At 50.3% G+C, this 22,389-nt stretch overlaps 8 protein-coding genes across 8 annotated transcripts; 4 read left to right on the top strand and 4 right to left on the bottom strand.

Annotated features, from left to right (window-relative positions):
* Nucleotides 1–2,040: 2,040 nt before the first annotated feature.
* Nucleotides 2,041–3,826, top strand: STEHIDRAFT_161963 (uncharacterized protein; the record flags this gene model as incomplete). Its single annotated transcript, XM_007309583.1, has 5 exons — nucleotides 2,041–2,146; nucleotides 2,202–2,276; nucleotides 2,332–2,814; nucleotides 2,878–3,402; nucleotides 3,507–3,826. The coding sequence occupies 5 exons, from the start codon at nucleotides 2,041–2,043 to the stop codon at nucleotides 3,824–3,826; spliced, it is 1,509 nt and encodes a 502-aa protein (XP_007309645.1).
* A 908-nt stretch (nucleotides 3,827–4,734) lies between these two features.
* Nucleotides 4,735–5,774, bottom strand: STEHIDRAFT_161962 (uncharacterized protein; the record flags this gene model as incomplete). Its single annotated transcript, XM_007309582.1, has 4 exons — nucleotides 4,735–4,777; nucleotides 4,847–5,348; nucleotides 5,400–5,627; nucleotides 5,690–5,774. The coding sequence occupies 4 exons, from the start codon at nucleotides 5,772–5,774 to the stop codon at nucleotides 4,735–4,737; spliced, it is 858 nt and encodes a 285-aa protein (XP_007309644.1).
* A 1,090-nt stretch (nucleotides 5,775–6,864) lies between these two features.
* STEHIDRAFT_150069 (uncharacterized protein) lies at nucleotides 6,865–7,988 on the top strand (the record flags this gene model as incomplete). Its single annotated transcript, XM_007309581.1, has 1 exon — nucleotides 6,865–7,988. A coding segment is annotated over exon 1 (630 nt), but the record flags the coding sequence as incomplete, so codon positions are not given.
* STEHIDRAFT_125272 (uncharacterized protein) lies at nucleotides 7,979–8,883 on the bottom strand. The gene is made up of 3 exons (XM_007309580.1): nucleotides 8,792–8,883; nucleotides 8,665–8,733; nucleotides 7,979–8,590 (listed from the first exon to the last, which is right to left on the bottom strand). Exon 3 carries the CDS (start codon nucleotides 8,534–8,536, stop codon nucleotides 8,321–8,323), a length of 216 nt encoding a protein of 71 aa, XP_007309642.1. The 5' UTR covers nucleotides 8,537–8,590; nucleotides 8,665–8,733; nucleotides 8,792–8,883; the 3' UTR covers nucleotides 7,979–8,320.
* A 1,939-nt stretch (nucleotides 8,884–10,822) lies between these two features.
* STEHIDRAFT_115153 (uncharacterized protein) lies at nucleotides 10,823–14,342 on the bottom strand (the record flags this gene model as incomplete). Its single annotated transcript, XM_007309579.1, has 17 exons — nucleotides 10,823–11,014; nucleotides 11,075–11,208; nucleotides 11,259–11,326; nucleotides 11,347–11,406; nucleotides 11,436–11,446; nucleotides 11,564–11,753; nucleotides 11,917–11,977; nucleotides 12,194–12,424; nucleotides 12,474–12,509; nucleotides 12,563–12,653; nucleotides 13,172–13,201; nucleotides 13,342–13,409; nucleotides 13,529–13,759; nucleotides 13,813–13,845; nucleotides 13,932–14,117; nucleotides 14,171–14,203; nucleotides 14,303–14,342. 17 exons carry the CDS (start codon nucleotides 14,340–14,342, stop codon nucleotides 10,823–10,825), a joined length of 1,695 nt encoding a protein of 564 aa, XP_007309641.1.
* Nucleotides 14,343–15,348: 1,006 nt separating this feature from the next.
* On the bottom strand, nucleotides 15,349–15,817 carry STEHIDRAFT_125271 (uncharacterized protein). Its single transcript, XM_007309578.1, has one exon. The coding sequence runs from the start codon at nucleotides 15,579–15,581 to the stop codon at nucleotides 15,426–15,428; it is 156 nt and encodes a 51-aa protein (XP_007309640.1). The 5' UTR covers nucleotides 15,582–15,817; the 3' UTR covers nucleotides 15,349–15,425.
* Nucleotides 15,818–16,008: 191 nt separating this feature from the next.
* On the top strand, nucleotides 16,009–20,287 carry STEHIDRAFT_172033 (uncharacterized protein; the record flags this gene model as incomplete). Its single annotated transcript, XM_007309577.1, has 11 exons — nucleotides 16,009–16,105; nucleotides 16,175–16,318; nucleotides 16,936–17,265; nucleotides 17,360–17,534; nucleotides 17,634–18,318; nucleotides 18,379–18,479; nucleotides 18,611–18,861; nucleotides 18,922–19,037; nucleotides 19,512–19,800; nucleotides 19,909–20,151; nucleotides 20,231–20,287. The coding sequence occupies exons 7-11, from the start codon at nucleotides 18,637–18,639 to the stop codon at nucleotides 20,285–20,287; spliced, it is 930 nt and encodes a 309-aa protein (XP_007309639.1). The 5' UTR covers nucleotides 16,009–16,105; nucleotides 16,175–16,318; nucleotides 16,936–17,265; nucleotides 17,360–17,534; nucleotides 17,634–18,318; nucleotides 18,379–18,479; nucleotides 18,611–18,636.
* Nucleotides 20,288–20,768: 481 nt separating this feature from the next.
* STEHIDRAFT_134687 (uncharacterized protein) lies at nucleotides 20,769–21,598 on the top strand (the record flags this gene model as incomplete). Its single annotated transcript, XM_007309576.1, has 4 exons — nucleotides 20,769–21,253; nucleotides 21,334–21,390; nucleotides 21,451–21,510; nucleotides 21,571–21,598. The coding sequence occupies 4 exons, from the start codon at nucleotides 20,769–20,771 to the stop codon at nucleotides 21,596–21,598; spliced, it is 630 nt and encodes a 209-aa protein (XP_007309638.1).
* Nucleotides 21,599–22,389: the final 791 nt, after the last annotated feature.

Below are 22,389 nucleotides of genomic sequence, written 5' to 3'. Positions count from 1 at the left end.
AATTTTCCAAAGAGCAAACTTACACTCGTACATCCTCTGATCCATTAGCGTCCGAGTCTCAGATGTCAAAGGTGGATCACCCGCTTCCCGTAGAATTCTAAACATGAAGAAATGAACACCGCCTGGTGTTGGTGGATCAGACCCCAGCAGACGTATATGAAGGTTTGTGTTACATTTCGATTGGGCGTGGAAGAAATGATGTTGTATTTGAAGAACGTCCGAGGATGCGGGTACGGCAGAAAAAAGGGTTTGTATTCATGGCGATTATCCAGGGGGTAGTGGACTGAACAGGGTTCGCAAGGCCAAAAGGAGCGTAACTGGGTTACCGAACTGTCTAGCAAAGCGACGGAGGTAGAGATAAAATGGGTCGAGATGGACGAGAGTGCTCGGTCAATATAGGGGAGATGAGAAATGCAAGAGAGGTGCGCACTCGACAGATCCGTCTACCGTCCAATCTATCCCGCCCATACATTTGTGTCTGAGTACTCTCCGACGTCGCTTCGTATGCGCTCAAGAGTCATTCGATGAGGGTGTGAAGCTGACAAGAAGCAGAGGAATGAACACGCTCCAGACATGGCTGAGTCGCCCTGTCTATAAACCAACAGCATGAAGATATTCGAGAGTATGTGTATTACTCAAGAGGGATATCATCGCCGCAGTGAGTAGGAGTATCGAGGGCAGATAACTAACGACAAGCGAGCAGCTGAAGTTTGAAGACGGTGACAGGAGCAAGCCAGGAGGAGCGGGTGCTGGAGGTTGCTTGTTGACGGAGGAGGCCACGAGGTCGACGGAAGGATGCCACGCGAGCAACACGGAAGCCATCTCGCGCTGATAAGATCGACGCTGTCTTGGCGCTCTCCCCGCGGAATCACTTCTTCCCTCGCTCCCTCATAGTAGTCCCTCATCCTGTTCTCGTTTTCCCCTTCGTGCTCGTTCTCTACGTACTGCTCGCTTCAAATATCTGCTTTATACCTTCCTGCTAGATCAACACCACCATTATATCTGCCGTATAACTTTGGTTTGTCCTGCTTGTACATAGGACCGGGTAAGATCCGACGTACGAGTTGACCCATTTTCGCCTACGCTTGTCGAACTGTCTAATCAATCAAACGGTACTATTATATTCAATCTATGTCTTTCGGTGGCCGTATCCCACAGTCTTCTCATATGACTGAAGAGCATCTGGCTTGGTCTGGTCTCGAACGGGTTTCATGTCCAGTTCGATTACTTATGCGCGAGCATTACAATCAAGCTGTAGTGCTGATAGCTACAGCCTAAGGGGATACATTGAGCTGACTTCGCGAGCTCTTGGTTACTAGAAATTTCCGACTATATTTTATCCCAGCCCATTCCACCTGCTCCGCCACTGTCCAGCATTTTCACGTTTCATTTTGTTCCCAGCTGGGGATCAGGAGACGACGCATGGTTTTCTCTATTCAGCTTGGACTTAGGAGCGACCAAGGCGCAGTACTAAGAAAAGTGTTGTGGATATCCGTATATACTGTTTTTGTTGATCATTTTGTTTACCTTTCGGCACCTTGACACCTTTGATGGTTGCTCGAGATAACGATGACGCGAATAGCTTTCGGCGAGAAAACGGACAGTCACCATCTACTTCATATTCACCTCGTGGCTCTTGTGTGTATCCACCACCATTAACTTTTCCTCCTACAGGACGAGAACTCCAAGTACATGGTAGTAGTGATTGGCCAGTACGATGTCCGGAGTGGAGAGTCCTGATGAACCTCATCATTCGTTTCGCATCTTGATACCATCCATTTATCCAAAGGTAGTATCGCCGCGGGTCCAAGCCGAATTTGACCGATCTAGTTTTAGGTGTCTATGCCCTGCGTCCCATCACCATCGGAGATTTCGTTGGATGTTGCGCTGTGCACTATATGATGGTCGCTCGAGATAGCGATCAAGGGTGGAGTATGTGGTCGTATAAGAATCTGTCCAATTCCAAGTCCGTTGAAACCTCCTCCTTCCTCACCGCTCGTATTGATTGCGAGGCGTATCCGCTCCTTTTTGCGTGCTGGCATGTCAATATTTGTGCTTGTCGACGACTCCGACCCGAGTATTGAATACTCGCCCCAATCTACTAGCCAGGAGGAGGCAGCGAATGGTTGGCTTGTCGGTCAACAAGGTATGCCATCTGCTATATGCATCTTTCACTCGATGAATTTACGTTGCCAACCTAGGAAGTTCAACCGAGTTTTGGGGAACGACGACGAGTACTGCGAACGTGACATCGACACTGACTTTCAACTTTACGGGTACGTTCCCTGAAGAATGACTGTGTTCTGGAATCATGCTCAGCATTGTGCGTAGGCATATCAGTCTCTGTATACTGCAAGACAGCAGGCGCAAACGACGGTCTTTCCTCCAACACGACCATCGCATTCTCTATTGATGGAGAATCCGTGGATTCTCCATACACGGCCCATGCCCAAGGAAACACTCGATACCATGTCCCTGTATTCAGCGCCTCCTCCTTGTCGCCCACGCAACACACACTGTCAATCACGGTCCCCACATCAGACATCGCCCCCCCGGACTTCCAGCTTGATTACATCATTTACGAAGCAGTTACGAACACATCCATACCAAAAACGGACCCGAACTCGAAGACCTCCTGGGTTTTCATCGACGATACGAGTCCGTACCTGATTTCTCCAGGCGGCTGGACACACACGCTCCCCAACTTCCCACCTGCCGGAGCGCCTCCAGACTTTAATTTGACGGATGCGTCGTTCAATTCAAGTGTGATAGGCCCCACGATGCCATGGGCAACCATGTCTCTCGATTTCTGCGGTGAGAATCGTTACTCACTCTGCTACTCTCCTGTTTTAATCCTCGCTGACCATGAACCCTCAGGTGCGACTTACATGGAGATGCATGGAATGCTCCTAAGCAACACCTCCTCAGGCGCACTCGGCTCGTATACCATTGATGGCCTCGGCAACACCACATTATCGTACCCCATCAATGGTACCTATCCGTTTTACAATTACAAGCTCATGGATGCCACGATACTAGACCCGAACACAGCCCATAATCTCGAGGTGGTTGCCTCCGAAGGACAGGCGTTCTACATAGACTATATCATCCTGCGATCCCCGACGGCATTTGTTACTTCATCTCGATCATTGGCGGCAGGTAACGGCTCGAGCTCGCACAAAGGCGCAATAGCGGCGGGGGTCGTCGTTGGTGTTCTCCTTTCAGTTGGAGCGGTCTTAATTTTTCTCTTCCTTCGCCGAAGGAGACAAACACGGAGAAGGGATCGCGAGGGACGTCTCATGGGGGATGACGTCTTATCTTCTGCGACTGAGCAACTGGGTGTAGAAGGAGAGTCTGATGCGCTAGAGCAGGGAGGATCCGTAGAGACTCATACCGAACGAAGTAAGTGTTCTATTACGCTTAATTTCCCTTTGCCTATCAGCTGTTTGCTGTGTACATGCGTGCAAGACAGTGCAGAGACTAATCTTGATTTCCTTTTTTTTAAGATCCCAACCTCATGATCACTCCTTTCACGGCCGCTGCACTGGACCCCGAGTTTTCTCCCATCCCTATGACTAGACCAAAGCCCGGTTCTGCAACCGTCGTCATCTACAATCGACAACGCAGCAACATTGATGTCAACCTGACTACTACTGCGGCGGACCCAGTCACAGATTCGTCCGATTCGGAGAGCCGCATACGGCCGCTACCACCTTTACCACCCACTCAAGAGCCAAGCGTCATCGAGGAAAGTGATAGTGGTCTGAGAGGAGCGGTGGTAACAGCCAAGTCTATGCGGCTCCCACCTCGGTATACGGAGACTTGACAACGCTTTCCAACCCACATTCTACTACTCCAGATGTATTCGCTCATTCATACTCGTTTTATTACGTGCGGTGATCCACTCATAGTCAACTCAAGGATGTGTTCTGTGTGGTTCCATGAATGCAAAGCGATCGTGATCCCGTTTCAACCCTCTGCTTGTGAAAATTCGACACAGACCTCCTTGCTCCTCTTTTCGTCACACCGCGACTAATGTCACCATTACCACCGCCACCACCACACATTCTTCGCTTCTTCTCCTTCCTCCCAGCCTCTCTGCTTCGCACGTCACGGACCTGGCCGCTCGCCTCACGCAGTTTCTGCTTCTCACTCTCCCTACTCTCCTTGCTGTCCTTACCTTTCGCTAATGTCACCTTCTTCTTCTATCTGCCTCTTTTCGAGTGTGCACATGTTCAGCGAGAGAAGAGATCGGGAGTGAGGTCGGGTCGGGTCGGAACTTGGGGGGTGGAGAACACGGATTGATGGAAGTAGGAATGGGATTGGGCGGCTGTGTATTCGTTGCAGTTCCGGTGCCCGTTTCTGAGAACATATCTCGAGGTCGTGCTTTCTCAATTGAGATGTGGACGGATCGATTCGTGATAGTAATGTATAATCGACTATGGGACGTCGGAGGATCGGAATTGAGGGTAATCGAGAATGCAGGCGAAAGGGGCACAAATGGAAAGCAGGTGCAGGCTAAGACAGAAACCGGCGGCACTTAGTTTGGTCGATGTTTCAGATGCCCAGAAGAAACATAGAAAGTAGATAAAATTCCTGAGACTCGTAGCCTGTAAGTAGATTACAAAAATATAAGCCATTGTCGATGGATCAAGTCTACTGCGTAGATGGACTGTCGTCTATATGAATCTAGTCAGCTCCAAAGAAACAACGAGCTTAAGCTATGCTCACGGTTCAGTATGGCCAAAAGGACTCCCCATATAAGTTGCCAGGGCTTCTATTAAAATAATAAAAGTGGATAAATGAAAAGAAACTCGTGCAGAAATGAAAGGATAAGGTGACGCACTCTTTGACGAAGCCATACATTTCCATTTTATCCATGAGCTCAATGTGACTCCCACGACCTTTGGCTTCAAATACGGTGCGATGTTCGTAGCCATGCTCAATGGCTGCTCGAATGAATTTTGTGTCCATCGTGAGCCTTGTATATCCACATTGTTCTGCCTGGCTAAAGACACCATCAAGTTGATACTGGACGTAGTATGGTCGATGCGTGGTGACACCGATAAACAGTGCATCGCCTGCCTGCTGACGGGATGATGCGGACTTGATGAAATCGAGGAGAATGGCAGAGATCAACGGGCGCTGTCGAGGATGAACCCAGGGGCATTGCCAAACAATGTTCCGCGTGGATATCGAAGGATGAGAGAGGAAGAAATTGTCTAATTTTGTGCCGTCGGCTTGCAGACTGAATAGTTGGTCGAACGGGTCGAGACAGCATTGGTCAAGATGTCTCTCGAAACTGGCTAGACTTTCCACGACCACCGTTTTGGTGATGACACGGGACACTAAGAAAGAGAATGTCAGAATCCAATCCCTTGAATGAGAGTATCACTTACTGCCCCTTCTTTCGATCTCGCTGTCATTCTTCTTGATACGCTCCTTCTGTATCCCAATCACATCTTCCCGTGAGGGAACATGCTGGTCCACGGGCTTGGCATATGTCGAGGCGTATACTCCTTCGAAGCTTCCTCTCATGATCCCAAGAGCTATAGGAAGCGATCTTGTCTGTGATTCGCCAATGAAAAGTACGGGCTCTTTGTCGTTTATGAGTCTCCTCCAAATAGCTGTGCAGGATGCGGATTATATATATACGACTATGATGATACGGAGAATGGAGCGCACTCACTAGAATCATAGTCCACTACCCTTCCAAAAATGTAATCAAACCAGAAAGGTCTCTCGGCGGTCCCACTCATAGTGTTGGAAAACATAGCGGGCGTGTAATCACAAAAGTAGATGATAAGCAGACTCTTAAGCTGCAAGTAGCGAAGAGGAAATATGGCGTTTCGGAAACCTTCGATTTCAATCTTATAGATGCTGCTGCTAACGCCACAGTATCTCTTTTGAGTTCGTGATGAGCACACGCACTTGTACATATGACCCAGGGCGACGTGCGAATCGGAAATACATACTCAACCTCTGCGCTACCAAAGCACTCGATCATTTTATTGAACTCCCATACAGTATCTTGGTTTACATTTATCACATCAATAACATTTATTTTTTGCAGTGATCATGCATCTCCAATTCCGGTCCCGTGAGTTGCACACCCAAATACTGAGTATGACACGAGCCCTATGAACCTGAGTACGCCTCAAAATAGCAGTCTCGATTACAGCAGTTCTTCCTGAAGCCTACAGCTTTCACCCGATTACTCTGAGAAATCAACGCGGTGTCGTCATAGTTCTCAGTGGAAAGGCCCGAGAAGGGCGTGCGAGAGACGTCGGCGAGGCTACAGCGGCGTTAGGATTCAGGGAAGACTAACGTCGAGACAAGGGCGCCGAGGACAGCAGGACAGCACAGATATGAAGGAAAATGTAACAAAATAACGAACAAAAAACCGAAAAAAAAAGGCGGAGAAAAAAAAAGATGACAACGAGGTAGGGATGTGGCGTGAAAGACCTAGGCACAGTACATCCAACCGTCTCTAGATATAAGAGAAAGGAGTTAAATATCGTGAGGTAAGCTGATAGAACGGATCAGACGCGATCGAATAATAAACCGAAGGAAGTTAGAAGGTGAGACCCATGCTGAAGTGTAAGACAGGGTCATGAGGATAAGACACCAAGTTGTACGTCTTCCTTCAGCCGGCCCCTTAGCGCCTTCAACGGGCGGGATATATCGTAGTCTGCGCTGTGAGAGCGACGGTGCTCCATCCCCACTCTAGGATACACAGACTCACACACGAAGGTTCGAGCGCGCCTTCTAAGTCCATTTCCGCTTCAGCAAGAGAATAGTTCTCGAAAGAGCGAAGCACAAGCTTTCACAAACTTAGGTGAAGCTACCTCATTTATCTGTCCTGTAAAGTCCACCCACAATGAAAAGTCAAATACCGACGGAGCACTTTCGCATGCCAACCGAGTTCGATTGTTAAATGAATAACTCCCAACAACCTACAAGAGCACGGACAAGGACGCTCGCTATGATCGTCCGTCGCGACATAATACCGGTCCCAATTGGGTCATATACGCCCGAGACGGATGTAAAGAACGTAACCTTAACGCGCGTTGCCTAGGTGTGTCTCAAAGCATATACTCTGCCACAAGAGGGGTGTTATATGTGTCGTGTATATTCCAGAGGACCGCTATACCCAATATTGAGAACGGTACCATGAAGGCTTCCGATGGCGCATGAGTCATCGAAGCTCGACGGACATCAGACCGCTCAAAAGCCCAAACGGCGACCACGAAAGATAGAACGAAATGATGAAGACGACATCTTCGATGCCCTCAGATGGGACGGTAAAAGTCACGTACCGAGGATTTGAAAGCCTCCTGTCTCGACCTGCATCCAATGTCTATGATCGGTCCTACTCGAGCCGCTCGCCACAACGCCACCCGTACTCCCGCATATGCCTGGAGTCACAGGTGCCAACACTACCCCCGCCGCCTCCCCCGATGGTTGATCCGGCGTGGAGAGCGTCAGTCAAGGTCGATGAGCTCTGCCGGGCGAGATGTTGTATTGGCCCTAAATACACTTCTCCGTCCGCCGACAGTAGTCTCACCCTCACCCTCGCCCTCACCCTATTCCTCGCAACTTCGACCACGTCACGACCTCTCACGTCCCCAACAGAACGTTCACCTCTGGCGGATTAGGAAACTGACCAATCCGTCTTCACCTGCCCCTCTTCCTCAACCTTCGACTCGCACCGTTCTCCGTTCCCGATCCTATTCCGCCGATCCTCATCACACTCATCCTCTCCTTCCTCTTACCGTCCGCCCACTGTTTCTGAATCAGGTACTTCACGAGCCAGCCAGCCTCGCCTTCCTCTCCTTCGCCTTCGTACCCCTCCCTCTTCCCGCATGCGTCGCGTCCATCTCCGTATCCGTATCCGTCTTCCTTCCAGATTCTGACTTATTCCTTCGTCCTGCCTCGCACGTTTCCGAAGCGGGTGGAATCGGAAGGCTAAGCATTGAGGTGTGGATGGAGTGAGGGATGAGGGATTGGATTGGGCGTTACAGAAGTGCGATTTCGGTTTCCGGCGAGAGATCGGACGTGTATATCGAGGACATGTTGTCCCCGTGGACAAAAGAGACGGTTGATCCGTGATAACGAGGAATGATAGAGTATGGGACGTCGGAGGCCCGGAAATAAAGGCCGTCGAGAATGCAGACGAAAGGGGCGCGAGTGGGGAGCCGGTGCGGGCCAAGACAGAAACTGGCGGCGCTTAGTTCTAGATATCAGGGACAAGGGACGAGAGCCGGAGGCGCAGACGCCAGCGAAGGTTCGTACCGACGAGGTTAGAGTAGGGCTAGGGCTAGGAGCGCTCGACGGTGCGGGTATGAGAGGAAGAAGGGTTCGGATCGGCATTCGTAATCATTCGTTTGGTGGGAATGCGATGGAGAAGTCTGCGAAGCCAGAATGGAGTCGAAATATATGTTGGGATCGACGAGGGAAGAGGCGGCGAGAGGCGGAGCGTGGCTGGAGACGAGGTCGGTCTATTTGGGGGTCTTCGAAGTGGGAGGTCGTGCATGTAGGCGATAGTAGGACTGCAATAGGTGAGACTAGGAGACTATGAGATGTAGAGCTGTCCGTGGACGGTTATGAGCGAGGTTTTGAGGGAGGAGACGGTACGAGAAGAAAGGAGAGGAAGGTACATACAATTCGCTTTCGAGCGCGCTGTGCGAGGTCAAGCGTGTGGATGCTCCCAAGAAATATGAGGGACCGAGACTGAGGAAGAGCCTAGGATTAGGACACTGGAGATAAGGAACGGGACAGAGGGGCGTACTCAAGTGTATATTGAATCTATCGTCCAATCCGCCCAGTCAATCCAGCATGCATCCTGATACTTTTTAGTGCCGTACGTATATCTTCAGGCCTGGTCCGACTTGAGTTTTTGATTTCGCAGAGAAAGGAGTGGGAGGGAAGCATTTGTCGCCTATTCACAGCAAGTTCATAGAGAGCTAGCAAAGTGGCGTGGCTTCTTCTAGGAGGTCGAAGGAGTTGATATTTGAAGCTTGGAATTACAACCTAGTGGCGCCATCTTTGCCAGCTCGGTCGGTACTAGTTATTCGAGAGTATGGCCAGAGCTGAAAGAATCATCGGAAGTGGACGACGACGTTGACGAGAGAGCGGCTGAAGCAAGAGGGGCGAATCGGATTGGTGCGACGAAGCGGGGCACGCCACGAGGTCGTCGGATCTAAACCACGCGAGCCATCCCGGGCTGATAAGATTAACGATCGCTCCGTCGTCCTTTCCGCCGGACAAAAACCCGGCGCAGGCGGGCGCTCAGCGGTGTGGCATCAGCCTCAACTGAGGTGGCGGCGCCCTGTTTGGTCACTCTGTGTGCCTCTCTGGGGTCACTGACAGTCCAAAAGGCAGTTTGTCCCGTATAAAGGGCAAAACGAGCCTCACAATGTGCTCAAAGAGCGAGTCTGGCGCAGGCCGATTATTATTATTATTTTTCTTGTTCTTTTTCTTTTTGGAGGCCGTACCCGAAATCCGGAGAAAAATAGCCCCCGCAGGGAGGACGTCCGCGAAATCCGGACAAACTTTGGCGGTTTTGGGCGATTCTGGTCCGGACAAATTTTGGCCAGTTCGCCGAGGTTCGCGGACGTCCTCGCCCTCTATAACCGGGGGTCCTGTGCCAATGGAGATCGGTCTGACAGTCGCCTATGATTTCTCCACGCCTTATCTCCGATCAGCCATTGCACCTGCTCTACTTGTATGGTGGGAGTTGCACGCAGAATCGATTGCAACGGGATACATTGGTAATAACGTACACGGTGACTAGCCCCATGTACAATCCATCTCATCCATCATGGAGGTGGGGTCGCAATAGGAGAGGCAGCGCAAATGACCGCACTATAAAGTAGCATATAATGCTGAAGAGAGAAGGGCAAAAGCAGATGATGGCGAGGGGAGTAATTGGGAGTCAAAAGCCGCGATGCGTGATCGTGGCGTTGAAGGGCGGGGGTCGGAGGAAAAGACGACAGCGAAGGTTTAATCCTCACATGGAATTGGGAATGGATGTCGAAGAAGTGAGACTAAATAGCGCTCGGAGCTGTGGAGAGGAGAGGATGAAAGACTCGTACTGGCGATAGTGGTATTGCTCGGCACACAGGGGCGGGGTTTGCGGGCCTTCAAGTCCAACGGAGGGATATTAGAGTTTGGAATGGGCAAGAGAATAGGTGGAAGAGAAAAAGTGGGCGAAGAGCAAGTGGGCCTGTTTTGAGAGGACAACGACCTGATATTCTTCCAAATGATCGGGGAGGTCCCAAGACCGCAACATGTCAGATTGGAGCCGTGGTAGGCATATATACGTCGATGATTCATCGTCCCGAGTGGTGTACTTAAGTGGAGGGTGTGGGAGAGGAAGGTGTGTACAGTTTCACGTTCCAGAGCGTCAGTTTAGAGAGAGTATGGGGACATATCCCGAGGGAAAGAAACTGAGGGCGAAGAGCCTAATGTCAGTAAGACAGAGATAAAGAACGGGGGAGCTGGGCGCACTGGAGGATTTCGTCCACTGTCCAATCCATCCCGCACATCATATATCCGTCACGATAGTCTCCAACGGCATACAAAACTCTTGCAAATGACCTTCGCCAAGAAAGAGAGATATAACATGACCAATTCAACCTATCTGGAGAACACTGAGCTACATAGATGAAGCGTTTGGAGGAGGCATCTTCGCGGTAGTCGGAGGAGTTGCTGTTCGAAATGTGGAGTTTATGCTGTAGAACAGCCGCGGACCCAGTGGTGTGGCACTTGGGTAGGTATCCAACCCTTTTCAGAGAGGTTTTGAACAAGTGGATGGCATTCAGGCAAGGAGCAAACGTCGAGCAAGACCAAAGCAAGACGGATGTGGTGGGCGCGAGCGCGGAGGTCCACGGAGCTGAGCCACGCGAGTGATCCCGGGATGATAAGATAAGATTTCATTAGCACGCCTCTTTTCCCTCTCCCTCATGCTACGGTTCCCGTCTTTCCGCTCGTCCTCGTCCTCTACATACTCCTAATACCAAATTCTTAGATGCTAGCTTCATTATAAACTGAACCGCTTCCTCTGATGTACAACGCCGGCCTGTCCTGATTCACGTTGCCGCAGGAATCCATCTCCGATGATATATGCAGAGATATAACTTCTCTCGGCCATACCACACTCTACCGAGTCTACGTAATTTCTTTCGTTGATAACGGCTCTCAAGACTACCATACAATATGACCCATATCTCCCCCATAGGTATTGTACAACATACTAAGTCTAGTCCTATGCCCTGGCTGATTTGCTACTGCACTCTCTCCCTCATCACTTGCGTATCCGTCTCTTCAGAGCGCCGAGCGCACCTTTCGGCAATGTAAGACCACGTCTTAGACTTGTTCGGTAATATTATCAGCACCATGCGTCTTGATATGTGGAAAGTACCCTCACTTACGCTGAACCATCCTGGCGCATAGAATAAATGGAATCAATTGCCGCGCGGCGGCGATCACTGCTGATGGTCCGATCGCCACCATCAGCCGTCATAGCATACAGAAAGCGAATCAGTGTAATTTCACTTACGCTGGAATACCCTCCCGCATAGAATAAACTGAGTCCACCGACGCGCAGCGGCAAATACTGGGTTGACATGGGACCAATTTGCCCTCGAATGATTCTTTGTTGCCGACCGTTCTCTGAGTAAGGATCCTCCCTTGCAAGAGCTGACAAGAACTTTGTGCGTCCAGTGAGGTGATCACTCGCTTCCTTGACTCTACATAGTCCGTCGCGGGCCTTAGGTCGTGTATGATATAGATGCGTTATGAGTGCTAAACGTGCTGCCGATGTGACCTTCAGTTAGCACCATCGGTGCACGATTCTGCTACTTCCACTCTGGCAACTAGGTCTGACTTTAGGATCCATCGACATCGACGCACCTCGCGACAGCCCAATTTCTCACATACGACTGTTCTTCTCTAGGCCTGAAATTTGGCCCGACTACAGGAAGAGAGTGGAATGGTCCCACTTTTACAACGGTGCCACGCTTTTAAATGATATATACGAGCTGTCACCCGTCACCATCTCCCCATGAATGCCAAAGATCGCGGATCCTGGCGACTTCTTCATAAAAGAAAAGAAACTCGAGTCAGTGACGAGGGTCCGCCATCAAGGGAGCAGTAGATACAAAGTCGAAAACTATGATTGATCACATACCGTCACTGACTGTTCTTTTCTGAATGAATATGACGAAGGCAGAATAAACGACGCTAAGAATAACGGCCCAGCCAGTGCAGTAGAAAACTATGTCGACTATGATGGTAATATAAACGGTGAAGCGAAGTATTTCGAAAGTGCGATCCACGAAGTTGAACAGGTGCGGGACTCGAAGAAATAAAAACAACATGGCGAACGCGTAGAGTCCCCAGCGCCAGGGATGCTCAGACGCTGTACCATAATTCAGCTCATAGCATAAAGGTTCGCAGTATAACCTTACCATGTTGCTTCACCTCATCAAGCGCAACGAATATCACTGTAGGAGCTACATTCAGTACTGGACCCCTTGAGACTGACCAAGACACGTACCTTTGTCAATGAGTACTGGACTCACAAGTCCAGCCCGCGGCATCTCTTTGCGACGTATAAAGGGAGTCACGGTGATATATGCGACGTACACCTACGAGTTTACAATATCAAAGTATTTCCGTATTCAACTGTAGACGTCGAAAATAGCTGCTTGCTGGACGATGAGTGCGATGGATAAGGAGAGCTCGGTGGAATCGATGCATCCAGCATAGGAGGTTGGAGATGGTGCACCCAAGGCTGCCAGGTACTCGAAGTAATTTCTCAGCGCTCGCCACAAGAACTCTTTGCAACGACTGCGCATCATGTCCGTGGTGCATAGTATCGATCGCTTCTTTGACCAGAGCTCGCACACCGCACCGAAACCTCATCGAACTCGCATGGCTGACCAAACTGATATAGCATACTCGAGAACACAAATTGGAGCTGATGGTACATAGACGTCAGGGCCTCAATTCTGGATTCCACAGATCTCACCGTGAAGTTCAGGCGTGGTTTGTCCGATTTATTTCTCAGCTCTTCTTTGGCGACTTCTCTTTGTTCTCCGAACGGAAGCGGCAAGAAAGACACTCAATGAATTGGTTATCATAATTTTATCCCTAGTATACTTACTTCGAGGCGATTACTATAATCTCTGACATCCTAATTATTGCCACAATGGGGATGTGTACGATATATATTCCAACGCGAAATGCCATCACTTGTATTAAAACTCTCGAAGGCTCGACAGCCGCCATGCATTTGATATAGTATCGATCGTGATGAGCAGGCTCCTTACATACGATATTCAAATGCTCTCGGCGTTGATGGATAATACCTTGCTTCGTACCAGGGCTGAGGACCGACGTCTCTGCGCGCGAATAAATAATAAAACAGAAACAGTCCTAGATGAAAACCCCGGTCAACAGTGACGTAGAGAATGGCTAGGACTCAGCGAGTCGAATAGTTGATAAATCTGACAATACGTACGAGAAACATAATAGCCCGGTGCATTGAGGAATGCAAAGGTACAAGCGATGGCACCGATCATCATCACCAAGCGAGGAAGAAAGAATCCAACGTAGAGAAGCGAGGTAACGACAAGGGTGAAGAGATAGATGTTAAGCATGCGATCCAGTGAGGCAACAAGACCTGGGAAGTGAAATGGCTGTAACAGGACGGCGGGTAAGATGACCCCCGTGCCGTAGGGATGTTCCATAACTGCAGATACAGCGTTAGTAGTCCATAGATAGGTATGCGCTGACTTGACTCACCGAACATCTTCGCCACATATAAGTATGAGCGAGCTACACGGGACGTCGAAAGGTGGCGTTCAGTTGGTTCCAATCCAGGTCGAGTAACAGACTCGAAGAACCTGCAATTCTTTGCTTACCATGGTCTACTGCAATTACCATGAACCCAGGGAAAGATACCACAATGTACAGAAGCAGGATAGCAAGCAGGATAGATACATATATCTCGAAGACGCGGTTGAGGAAAGAGACGAGACGGGGGTAGTGGAATGGTTGCAGCGCGAGGACAGGTACGAGTAACCCCACGACATAAGGGTGCTTGGTGACTGTAATTACGATTCTAATCACAGAACGGCAGACAAGCACAGAGTCTACTTACCGCATATTTTTGCCTCGTCCAGGTAGAGATGAACTAAAAATGAAGTTCAAATGAGCATATATGTTTGTTTGTTATTCTCACGATCAAAGACCGAGATAATGAGAGATATACCATGATCCACGACGAGCGTACCCAGAGTTTGGCACCATTCTGAAACGTTGTCGTTCCACATCTTCATACTCCGGGTATTCAGATCTAGAATTACACTCCGTTAGGTGCTCGTAGTGCCGAAAAGTAGAGCGCGGCCACTAAACTTGTGGGGATATCCTGTGTATCTATTCGGGATTGCAGTGAGGTCGTTCGCAACTAGATAGTTGAAAGAAGAGGGTAAAAAAGAGGAGCAAAACGGACTCAGATGAAGAGGCCCAGATGATTATACATCCGAAGAAGCGATGAGGGACGAAGCGATGAGGGACGAAGCGACCCAACGAGCATGCAAAAGCTAGGAAGATCTTCTCAGCACTCGCCACAAGATCTTTTCAGGCATACGTCCCAAAACACTCGCGTTACCTTCGATGATCGGGGCATCCAGAAAATAATCCTCGCCTGTTGTGCATGGCCGACACGCACAGCACAGAAGCCACTACAGCAGGAGTGCGAAAACTTCTGAGGCTGGATAGAAGTCGTAATTCATAATGGGCATGCTCGTACCTGCTTGTTGTAGCCTGATCATCAACCGAGCCAGAAACGCGAGGATGAAAGTATTTTTTTCGTGATTGTCGTGAACCTACCCGAATATACGGATAGGCGTAAGATACGAGACATGTCACCCGCTGGGGTTCAAAAATCAAACGAGCCAGACTATGTGCGCTTAACGAAACATTTCTGGAGTTAGTCACTTGTCGTCATGCCACGGTAGTCGTTGGTGGGAGTTCAACGTTCAACGTTCATCGTTGATTGCCACAGCTCAACTCTCACCCGAGCGTTCGTAATAGACTTCTTCATACAGCTTCAAGCTTCATCCTCAACACCGTTCGTTCTCAGCTTTTGTACCCATCTACTCTCTCTGGACAATCAATTCCATTGTGCTAGATAGAGACTGGTCGGATATACCACAATGGCGAATGACGACGATGCGTCCATCCACCCTGCACGCCCTTTCTCTCGACACCCCACGGCTATCGAGCAACAAGCTGAGCGTCTCACTCGAAGACTGGGCATGCAATTCAACGTGGGGAGTACAAGAGTAGCAACCGTCAATACACCGCTCAAGAATCGTTCGTCACATCTATAGTTCGTCCGTCCCTCGCCGCACCTAGGCACCTTCTCCGTCCTCTTGATAGCTAAGACAACACATCGGTGAATAGTTTACGGGAGACAATCCCAGCTCACGAACATCAACGCCCATCCACTCCGGATCGTCAATACTGGGAATTCTTCCACTACTTCCATCTCCTCTCCGGTCTCTCATCCACACTCTCCACCTCACACTCACAATTATACTCCCACCTGCACCCCACCGCGCTGATACGACACCCGCAAAATTTTAACGACTGGCTCACGCTCATCGAGAGGATAGTCGCATTTCGGGGGACACCCGAAGGGGGTGGAGGATAGGTTAGATGTTTGTGAGACGTCGTTGGTGAGAATAGAAGAAGTCGACGGGGAGCTTGAATGGACGTTGGAAAGTCGGAGAAGTGTGGATGAGGGAGGGTGGATCAGAGATTGTTCGAAGAGAAGGTGAGTTCTACCTCTGGGCTCACTTGTGTGTATGTGTGTTGACGGACAGCGTTGAACTTGGCGCCTTTGGCCGATTGGCGTAGGGTAGATTGGTAGAGCTACATGATGCGACCGGCCAAATATCGGATTATTTGCAGGAGTTGGATCACGCGACGAGGATGCTGAACCATCCGGACGAATCGCTCGTCCACCAGACCAATTTCCTGTACATGGTCGAACGCGCGTCAATGTATGCATGGACTTTGCAAGGCTCACGTACGTCCATCTCCCTCCTCCTCGCTCTCCCTCAGTTCGTCCTTGCTGATAACTTTTGTCTGAACATAGCGCCACCTCTACGGAGCAGAACTCTCGCAATGCCTCCTCCGGTCCCAATGATGTATAATCGGCGCTATAATGCTCATCAAAATGCTCTTCGTTGGATCTTTGCGTGCACTCACGCAGTACACGACACGGCGATCCTCGGAGAAAGTATGCCCTCTTGACATATCACATCTATCGTACCCGTGTCGTACTACTTTACACCACACTACCCTCCAGTTTCTGCCTTGCCTTCTCGCTTTTCTTTACACCCTCATATCTTTTTCTTTGACTGATTGATCTCATTGTCTCCCATCTTTCTATCTAGCCTTTCGATCGTTATTTTCCATTTCCTGCTTCGATCACTAATCGCTATGCCTCCCTCGCCTTTCTGCTTCTCCCTCCCACTCTTCTCCCTTCTCAACAAACAATCTCGACGCAACTTCGCTATACCGGCCCCAACCTACTCCCGAATCCTACGAACGCTCCTACCGACTTCGTACGCCCAATCGACCATGCGCCCTGCGGACTCAATCGACTAATGCGCCAAAATCACTAACCAACTCACCAACGCCTGCGCTGGCGAAACCAACTAACTGATTGACCAACATACCGAACGTACCGACTGTCCACTGCCTTCCCACCAAATACAACGCACACACGCACGCATGCCCACAACCAGTGAACGAAACACTCACAGCGCCTACTCCGAATCCCTCTGCGACTGACTCTATGACGACAGCCGCCCTCGTATCCTACGCGGACAGAGTCCTAAAGCTCTCTGTGAGGTCTGTACCGTCTTGCTGGCGCTCGCGGTGTCGCTGCCGCCGACTCTTCCTCCGCACTTCCCACGGACTCGGAGTCTCGTTCGGATGGCGGCTCGCTCAAGATTGCGCTAGATCGTCCTGAGGGTGGTAAAGGTAACCAGAAGTGTAAGAATGGAGATAAGGGAGAGAATGAGAAGCAATTGGGAGAGTTTGGGATGAGCGGGTTGGTGAGGATGGTGCTACAGGACGCGCAGACGAGGTTAGTGTTCAAGGCGAAGAGGGTGAAGCAGCTCGCTCCCAGTTCTGGGACAGAGGACGTGGATCCTTTGGTGGTGTTGGAGAGTGCGAGAGGTGAGTCGGAAGATTGCTTTCTTCAATTGGTCCACGTCGCCGTTGCAGATTCCTCCCGATTTCATCGCTCCCTCATTTTGTTCCGCGCCCTTAGACTCGCACGAAACGGATCCGAAAGTGAAGGAGAAAGACACCCAGTCGATCAAGTTGGGCCAAAGCCAGACTTTCCAGCTTTCGGAAAGGACGAGGGAAGTGGATACCCAGTGTAAGTAGTGTCCAACGGTGAGGAAGACGGTGTGGGCGTGAGCCGATTATGTCAGTATGTGCAGGTGCGTTGTCTCGTTCGTTCGTTCGTTCGTTTCTTTTTCCTAGATTCTTGCGTCAATGGTCATGAGGCTGAGCTAACAATTTTCTCTGGTTTATGTTAGCGTGACGTGACATGGCGCAGACATGCTACCCGGCAATCATCGCAGACCTCGCACAGGAATCAGTCAACCTCGCGCCATTAAACTCATCAAATCGCATGCATAATCTCCTTCTTCGTCCGCATCTCACTCGAACTCGCACTCAAAACCTCATTCGAAATTGCAGCATCAAGATAAACGCTCCCTTTTATCTCCGCCACCGCCACATGAACTTTCACTTCCCATCCATATCCGCCCTCAACAACTCCTACCTCAGCCGTAGTAAACAAAATTTCGCCTACAATCGGACAGTCATAGGAGGCATGAACGGGCCCAGAAACGAGATCTGGGCGCGGTACTTTTCCTCGTGAGGTGTTTTTTGATCTTGAAGTAGATGGCGGTGGGGTCGGAGCTCATGACGAGAGGTTTGGATGCGGACAATAGGGGAGTCCACGATAGCGTTTAAACCGACGTTTAAGCGTGCGTTTAAGCTCGAAAGCCGCGCTGCGGTCTTAAACGAGGGCTTAAACCTGCTCAAACGCAGGCCTAAACGGTCATCGTGGATTCCCCTAATGGGATGGCAGGTGCGGGGACGAAAGGCGATGGTGGTGGGTTTGCCCTTGATGTGATGAACGCGAGTGGGCTCGTAGTGGATGGGGTCTTAGCGTTCGAGGTGTAGGAGGGCATGCTGGAGGGGGTGGCGTGACGGGTACGTCTCGTGCATATCTCTCAAATATTCATCTTTTTGCTTACGCAGTGGTTGGTGTAGATGCTTCCACATCGATCTCGAGCCGCACGTCTGCGCTCGTATCTCACTCGTTGATCAAGAGTTTGGCAATGCCGCGGGGCGATAAACATGATGCGAGACACGTACGTCCAATATCTTCTTTCTTTCTCCTCGCTTGGACGACATTTTCGAGGCCCAATATTTCAATGTTTATTCGAATAATCTGGCATTGTCATATCGTTTGGTCTGACGGTGATCGTGTGATATCATGTAGGGAATCGACATCGACCTCAGCAAAACATGCCAGGACCTCATCGTCTGCCACACATAATCCATGCGCTCTACATATTTCCCGCACACGCACGGCGTACCGCAGCTGCGTTCGTCCTTCTAGGCTCCTTACTCAACCCCACTCCCAACGCCTCTGCCACCACTACTTCCCGGTTACCTTCCTCATCCCCTTCCGATGCACTCGCATCAGGCGCAAAAAGGGAGGTGGTCGGCTCGATCGCAGCGGAATTCGTGGTCCGATGTGTGAAATCCCAGGAAGTTTAGGGAGGAGTTATTCATATCAGGGGAGAAAAGCAAGACACTGAGCTTGTGAGCGAAGAAGAGGTGGACGGGATGTTGGAAGAGCTTTTTAATGAGTGGGGTGCGGTGATGCTTGGTGGAGGTGGCGTTACCGATCAGACGAAGGTGGCGTAGGTATATTGGACCGTGCTCACGACACAGTGGCAAAGTGACTTATCCCGAACGCATTCAGCTTTCGCCGGTAGAATTACACCCTCTGGTGTAGTGCTTGTTTCTTTATTTCGGGCTTCAAGGCCATCGGACCGTATGTCTATGAGCATATTTTGCAGACACTGCGTCCATCATTCTATCGACACATCATTATTCGGTCTCGAGGCTCGGTGGCGATGAACCCTGCTCATAGGTCAGCCGGCATTTTTATCTTTTGTGACGGTTATTCAAGTTACCCCATAGGATGGTAACAGTGCGCGGGCCTGAACGATGCTGGCATACTAGGGACGGGAACGGCCTGGCTCTGACCTCGCACACAGTTTGAGTGGGTCATTGAGTTCATCACAGGCGGAATGCCCTGCCACAGCACCACTAACGCGGTCACAAAAGCCCTTGAGCTCTGATGGAGGCGTCGCTCACTTCTGCATTTCAAGGCAACAGGAGCGCTTCATTTGGAGCTCTGTATGTGAATATTATCTTGCGGCCTCTCAGGTACTCATCTGTCTCACAATACTTGGGTCCTCTGGCCTCAAACTTCGAAACTTCACTCTCAATCGACCATTTTACTCCGACTTCGTCCATAACATGCGGTTCCTTGCTACAACGATTATCGTTCTCGGCTTTCTTGCTTCTGCGTTCGCTCAGAGTGTGTTGATAGGCTCTCCCAGCGACGGGAGCACAGTCACCGCAGGCCAGTCGATCACTGTCGACGTCCTGAAGCCTGTACGTTGATTTTAAAGCTCCTGGAAGGGAACAATGAATGAGCATACCCTACGGCGATATCACTTTCACTCTTTCATACCAAATTTAGTCCAATGGTATTCATTTCAGGACTCCATACAAGGCAGCAAGGACGTCGCGGTAATCTTCGGCATGTCGCCATGCTCCGCAGCGACAAACAGCTGTCCAGATGCCGCCAGTTCCTTCGGACAAGTCATCTATGGCGCTCCGTACCACCCGCAACTCAACATTCCTGAGAATTCGACAGAGAGCGAGAGTTTCACTGTGCCGGTTCCTGTGGGATTCAAGGGCGATAAGGTCGTCTTGAGTCTTGCGCATGTTCTCCTGATTGGGGTAAGCCGGCAGACTACCACATTGTCCCATTATGTCTCGTCCTCGTTGCTGACTTGAGTATGTGCGTCGTGATGTATAGGTCGGAGAGTCCTCCCCCAATGTCGATGTAACGAGTATCACGCTCAATGTTGTCTGAGGGCCACTGTACTTCTCAGTTTCAGGTCATTGACTTAACCCATTCCATATCCAATGTTTAGTTACCATGATGCAAATTGTTGCGGCTCTCCCATCGTGGATAGGCTTTGGGACTCTCTCGCGACTCCGCAATGCGTCTCCGAGATCTACAATACCAGGACAAGGAGACTGCGTCAATTGTTTTATGCAAATATATCAGTTCTTGATAATTCCAATTCTCTGCATCCATTTGGGATGGCGGTCCTGACCATGACTTTCCATCGGCCATTTTATTCGCAGCGTGCAGAAAGTGGGCCACATGAAGGTCGACACGGCAAAACCCGACGCCCCGGATTGCAGCCCAAATCGAACATGATCAAGTGCGACTCCGGCGGATTTCACTCTCGTCCATCCCACCAACGTCCCACCTCTCCACTGCTATACTAGTCTCTCATCTACGATATATTTCTACCCTTGTACCCGCCCACGATTACGACTCCAGAATGCCTTTTCACTCGAACGACCTTGGCGAGTCTGCTTCTGGCCCTGCAGAAATCGCCTTCCTCCGCTCACAACTAGATCGAACCGCCCGTGAATCTGCACTACGCCTCAAACTGGTTTCGAGCGAGTGCGAGTCTCGGATCGAGCAGCTTTCTCGTCAGCACGATGCTGAAATCCGAATGCTTCATCTCGAGCACGATACGAAGATGGTGTTGGTAAAGAGGGAGGGGGAAGGAAAGGTAGAGGCGTTACAGTGCGCGCTGGAGAGTTTGAGGTGTCGGTATGTTGCAAATGTCGACAGGATGAGGATAGAATCGGATGAGAAGGTACGGAGACTGGAAGCGGAGAAGGATGCTCTAGCAGTTGCACAACTCGAGGCTCAGGACGAATGCAAGAGAAAGGACGTGGAGTTGACGAAGGTACATGCGGAAAGGGTCGAAGGGATCACAGTCATCCAATCTAAAGATGTAGAACTTGAAGAACTACGGTACGTTCTTCGTACATCTTTTATCTCGACGGTTTGTTCTTGACTTTGAGATTCCGCTTCTTGCTGGTGTTTGTTTGTAGAGAGAAAGTCAAGACCCTCGGAGCGGAGAACGTGCTCACGCAGTTTCAGGAAAGCGGGTGAGTGGACACCAATCCGATCTTTTCAACAGGTAACTAACAACTTCAGACAGCTTCAAGACAGGAAAAGCCGATGCGCAGGCTGGTTTTGGAATTCGCTTTGAGACTCGGGCTGTCAAGGTACGCCATATTAGTCAAATGTCATTCCGACGTGCAGCGGGTGCGCTGATCACAGTATAGAACATACCTACGGCTCCCCGCGCAATGATTATGGCATCTTCTTCGCCCTTCATCGTGTCCAGTTCCTCCTTCTCTAGATCCGCCCTACCATGTCCAGCGACATCTACGGCGGAAGCGGAAGTGGAGATGCCCACGGGTAAGATCCTATTTGCTTTCCAAGCACTTTTTGTTGAGCTCACTTCTTCCGCTCGTTGAAGTTTGCCTATCCGGAGGACCAAACCGTCCCGAGGTAGAGCCAGAGAACGAGGTTCGCGTCTTTGCTATATGCCGTTAAAATGTCCTCGAGGTTAATACGATCATGAACGTATCAGGAGACCATGACTCCTTCGTCTGATTCATCCTCCTCCTTCGCCCTGAGCGTGCTATCTCAATCTTCGAGCTCCTCCATAGCATCCTCAGCCGCGCTATGCGTGCCGTCTTCTGTCCTGCCTATAGAGGTGGCCATCGTTCAGACGCAATACACAGGTGCTCCACGACGGGTTCCGGCGGTCTTCTTCTTGACGGGCATGTTCGGACAGGAAATCAAACCTCATGTCAAGTCTAGTCCTTCGCAATCGGTAAGTTGTGGTCATTATTCTGGAAGGTAGGGTACACAGGCTGACTTTGCTCCGACAGAACCTCTTTCTTGCATCAGACAGCTCTCTGCCCTCTTTTATTCCCCACTCGAATGTGCACCCTGCGTCAGCGTTTCCCTCTTCAACCTCACCGACCAGTTCCTTCTCTATTGGTCAGCATGTATCCGAAATGTGCGGGAACTGGCAGAACGCGGCCAATGAGAACAACAAACCCACGTCAAAACCCTCACCTAACGGACAAGCT

The sequence above is a fragment of the Stereum hirsutum genome (genome assembly GCF_000264905.1).
Source record: "Stereum hirsutum FP-91666 SS1 unplaced genomic scaffold STEHIscaffold_18, whole genome shotgun sequence".
Classification (NCBI taxonomy): domain Eukaryota; kingdom Fungi; phylum Basidiomycota; class Agaricomycetes; order Russulales; family Stereaceae; genus Stereum; species Stereum hirsutum.
The sequence above is the reverse complement of the archived record's forward strand: the minus strand, read 5'-3'. Positions and strand labels throughout refer to the sequence as shown.

Bases quoted from the DNA above. Each gene is read 5' to 3' on its own strand.
- STEHIDRAFT_125272 (XM_007309580.1), bottom strand. From the start codon at position 8,536: ATGCACGACCTCCCACTTCGAAGACCCCCAAATAGACCGACCTCGTCT.
- STEHIDRAFT_125271 (XM_007309578.1), bottom strand. From the start codon at position 15,581: ATGAGAGACCGGAGAGGAGATGGAAGTAGTGGAAGAATTCCCAGTATT.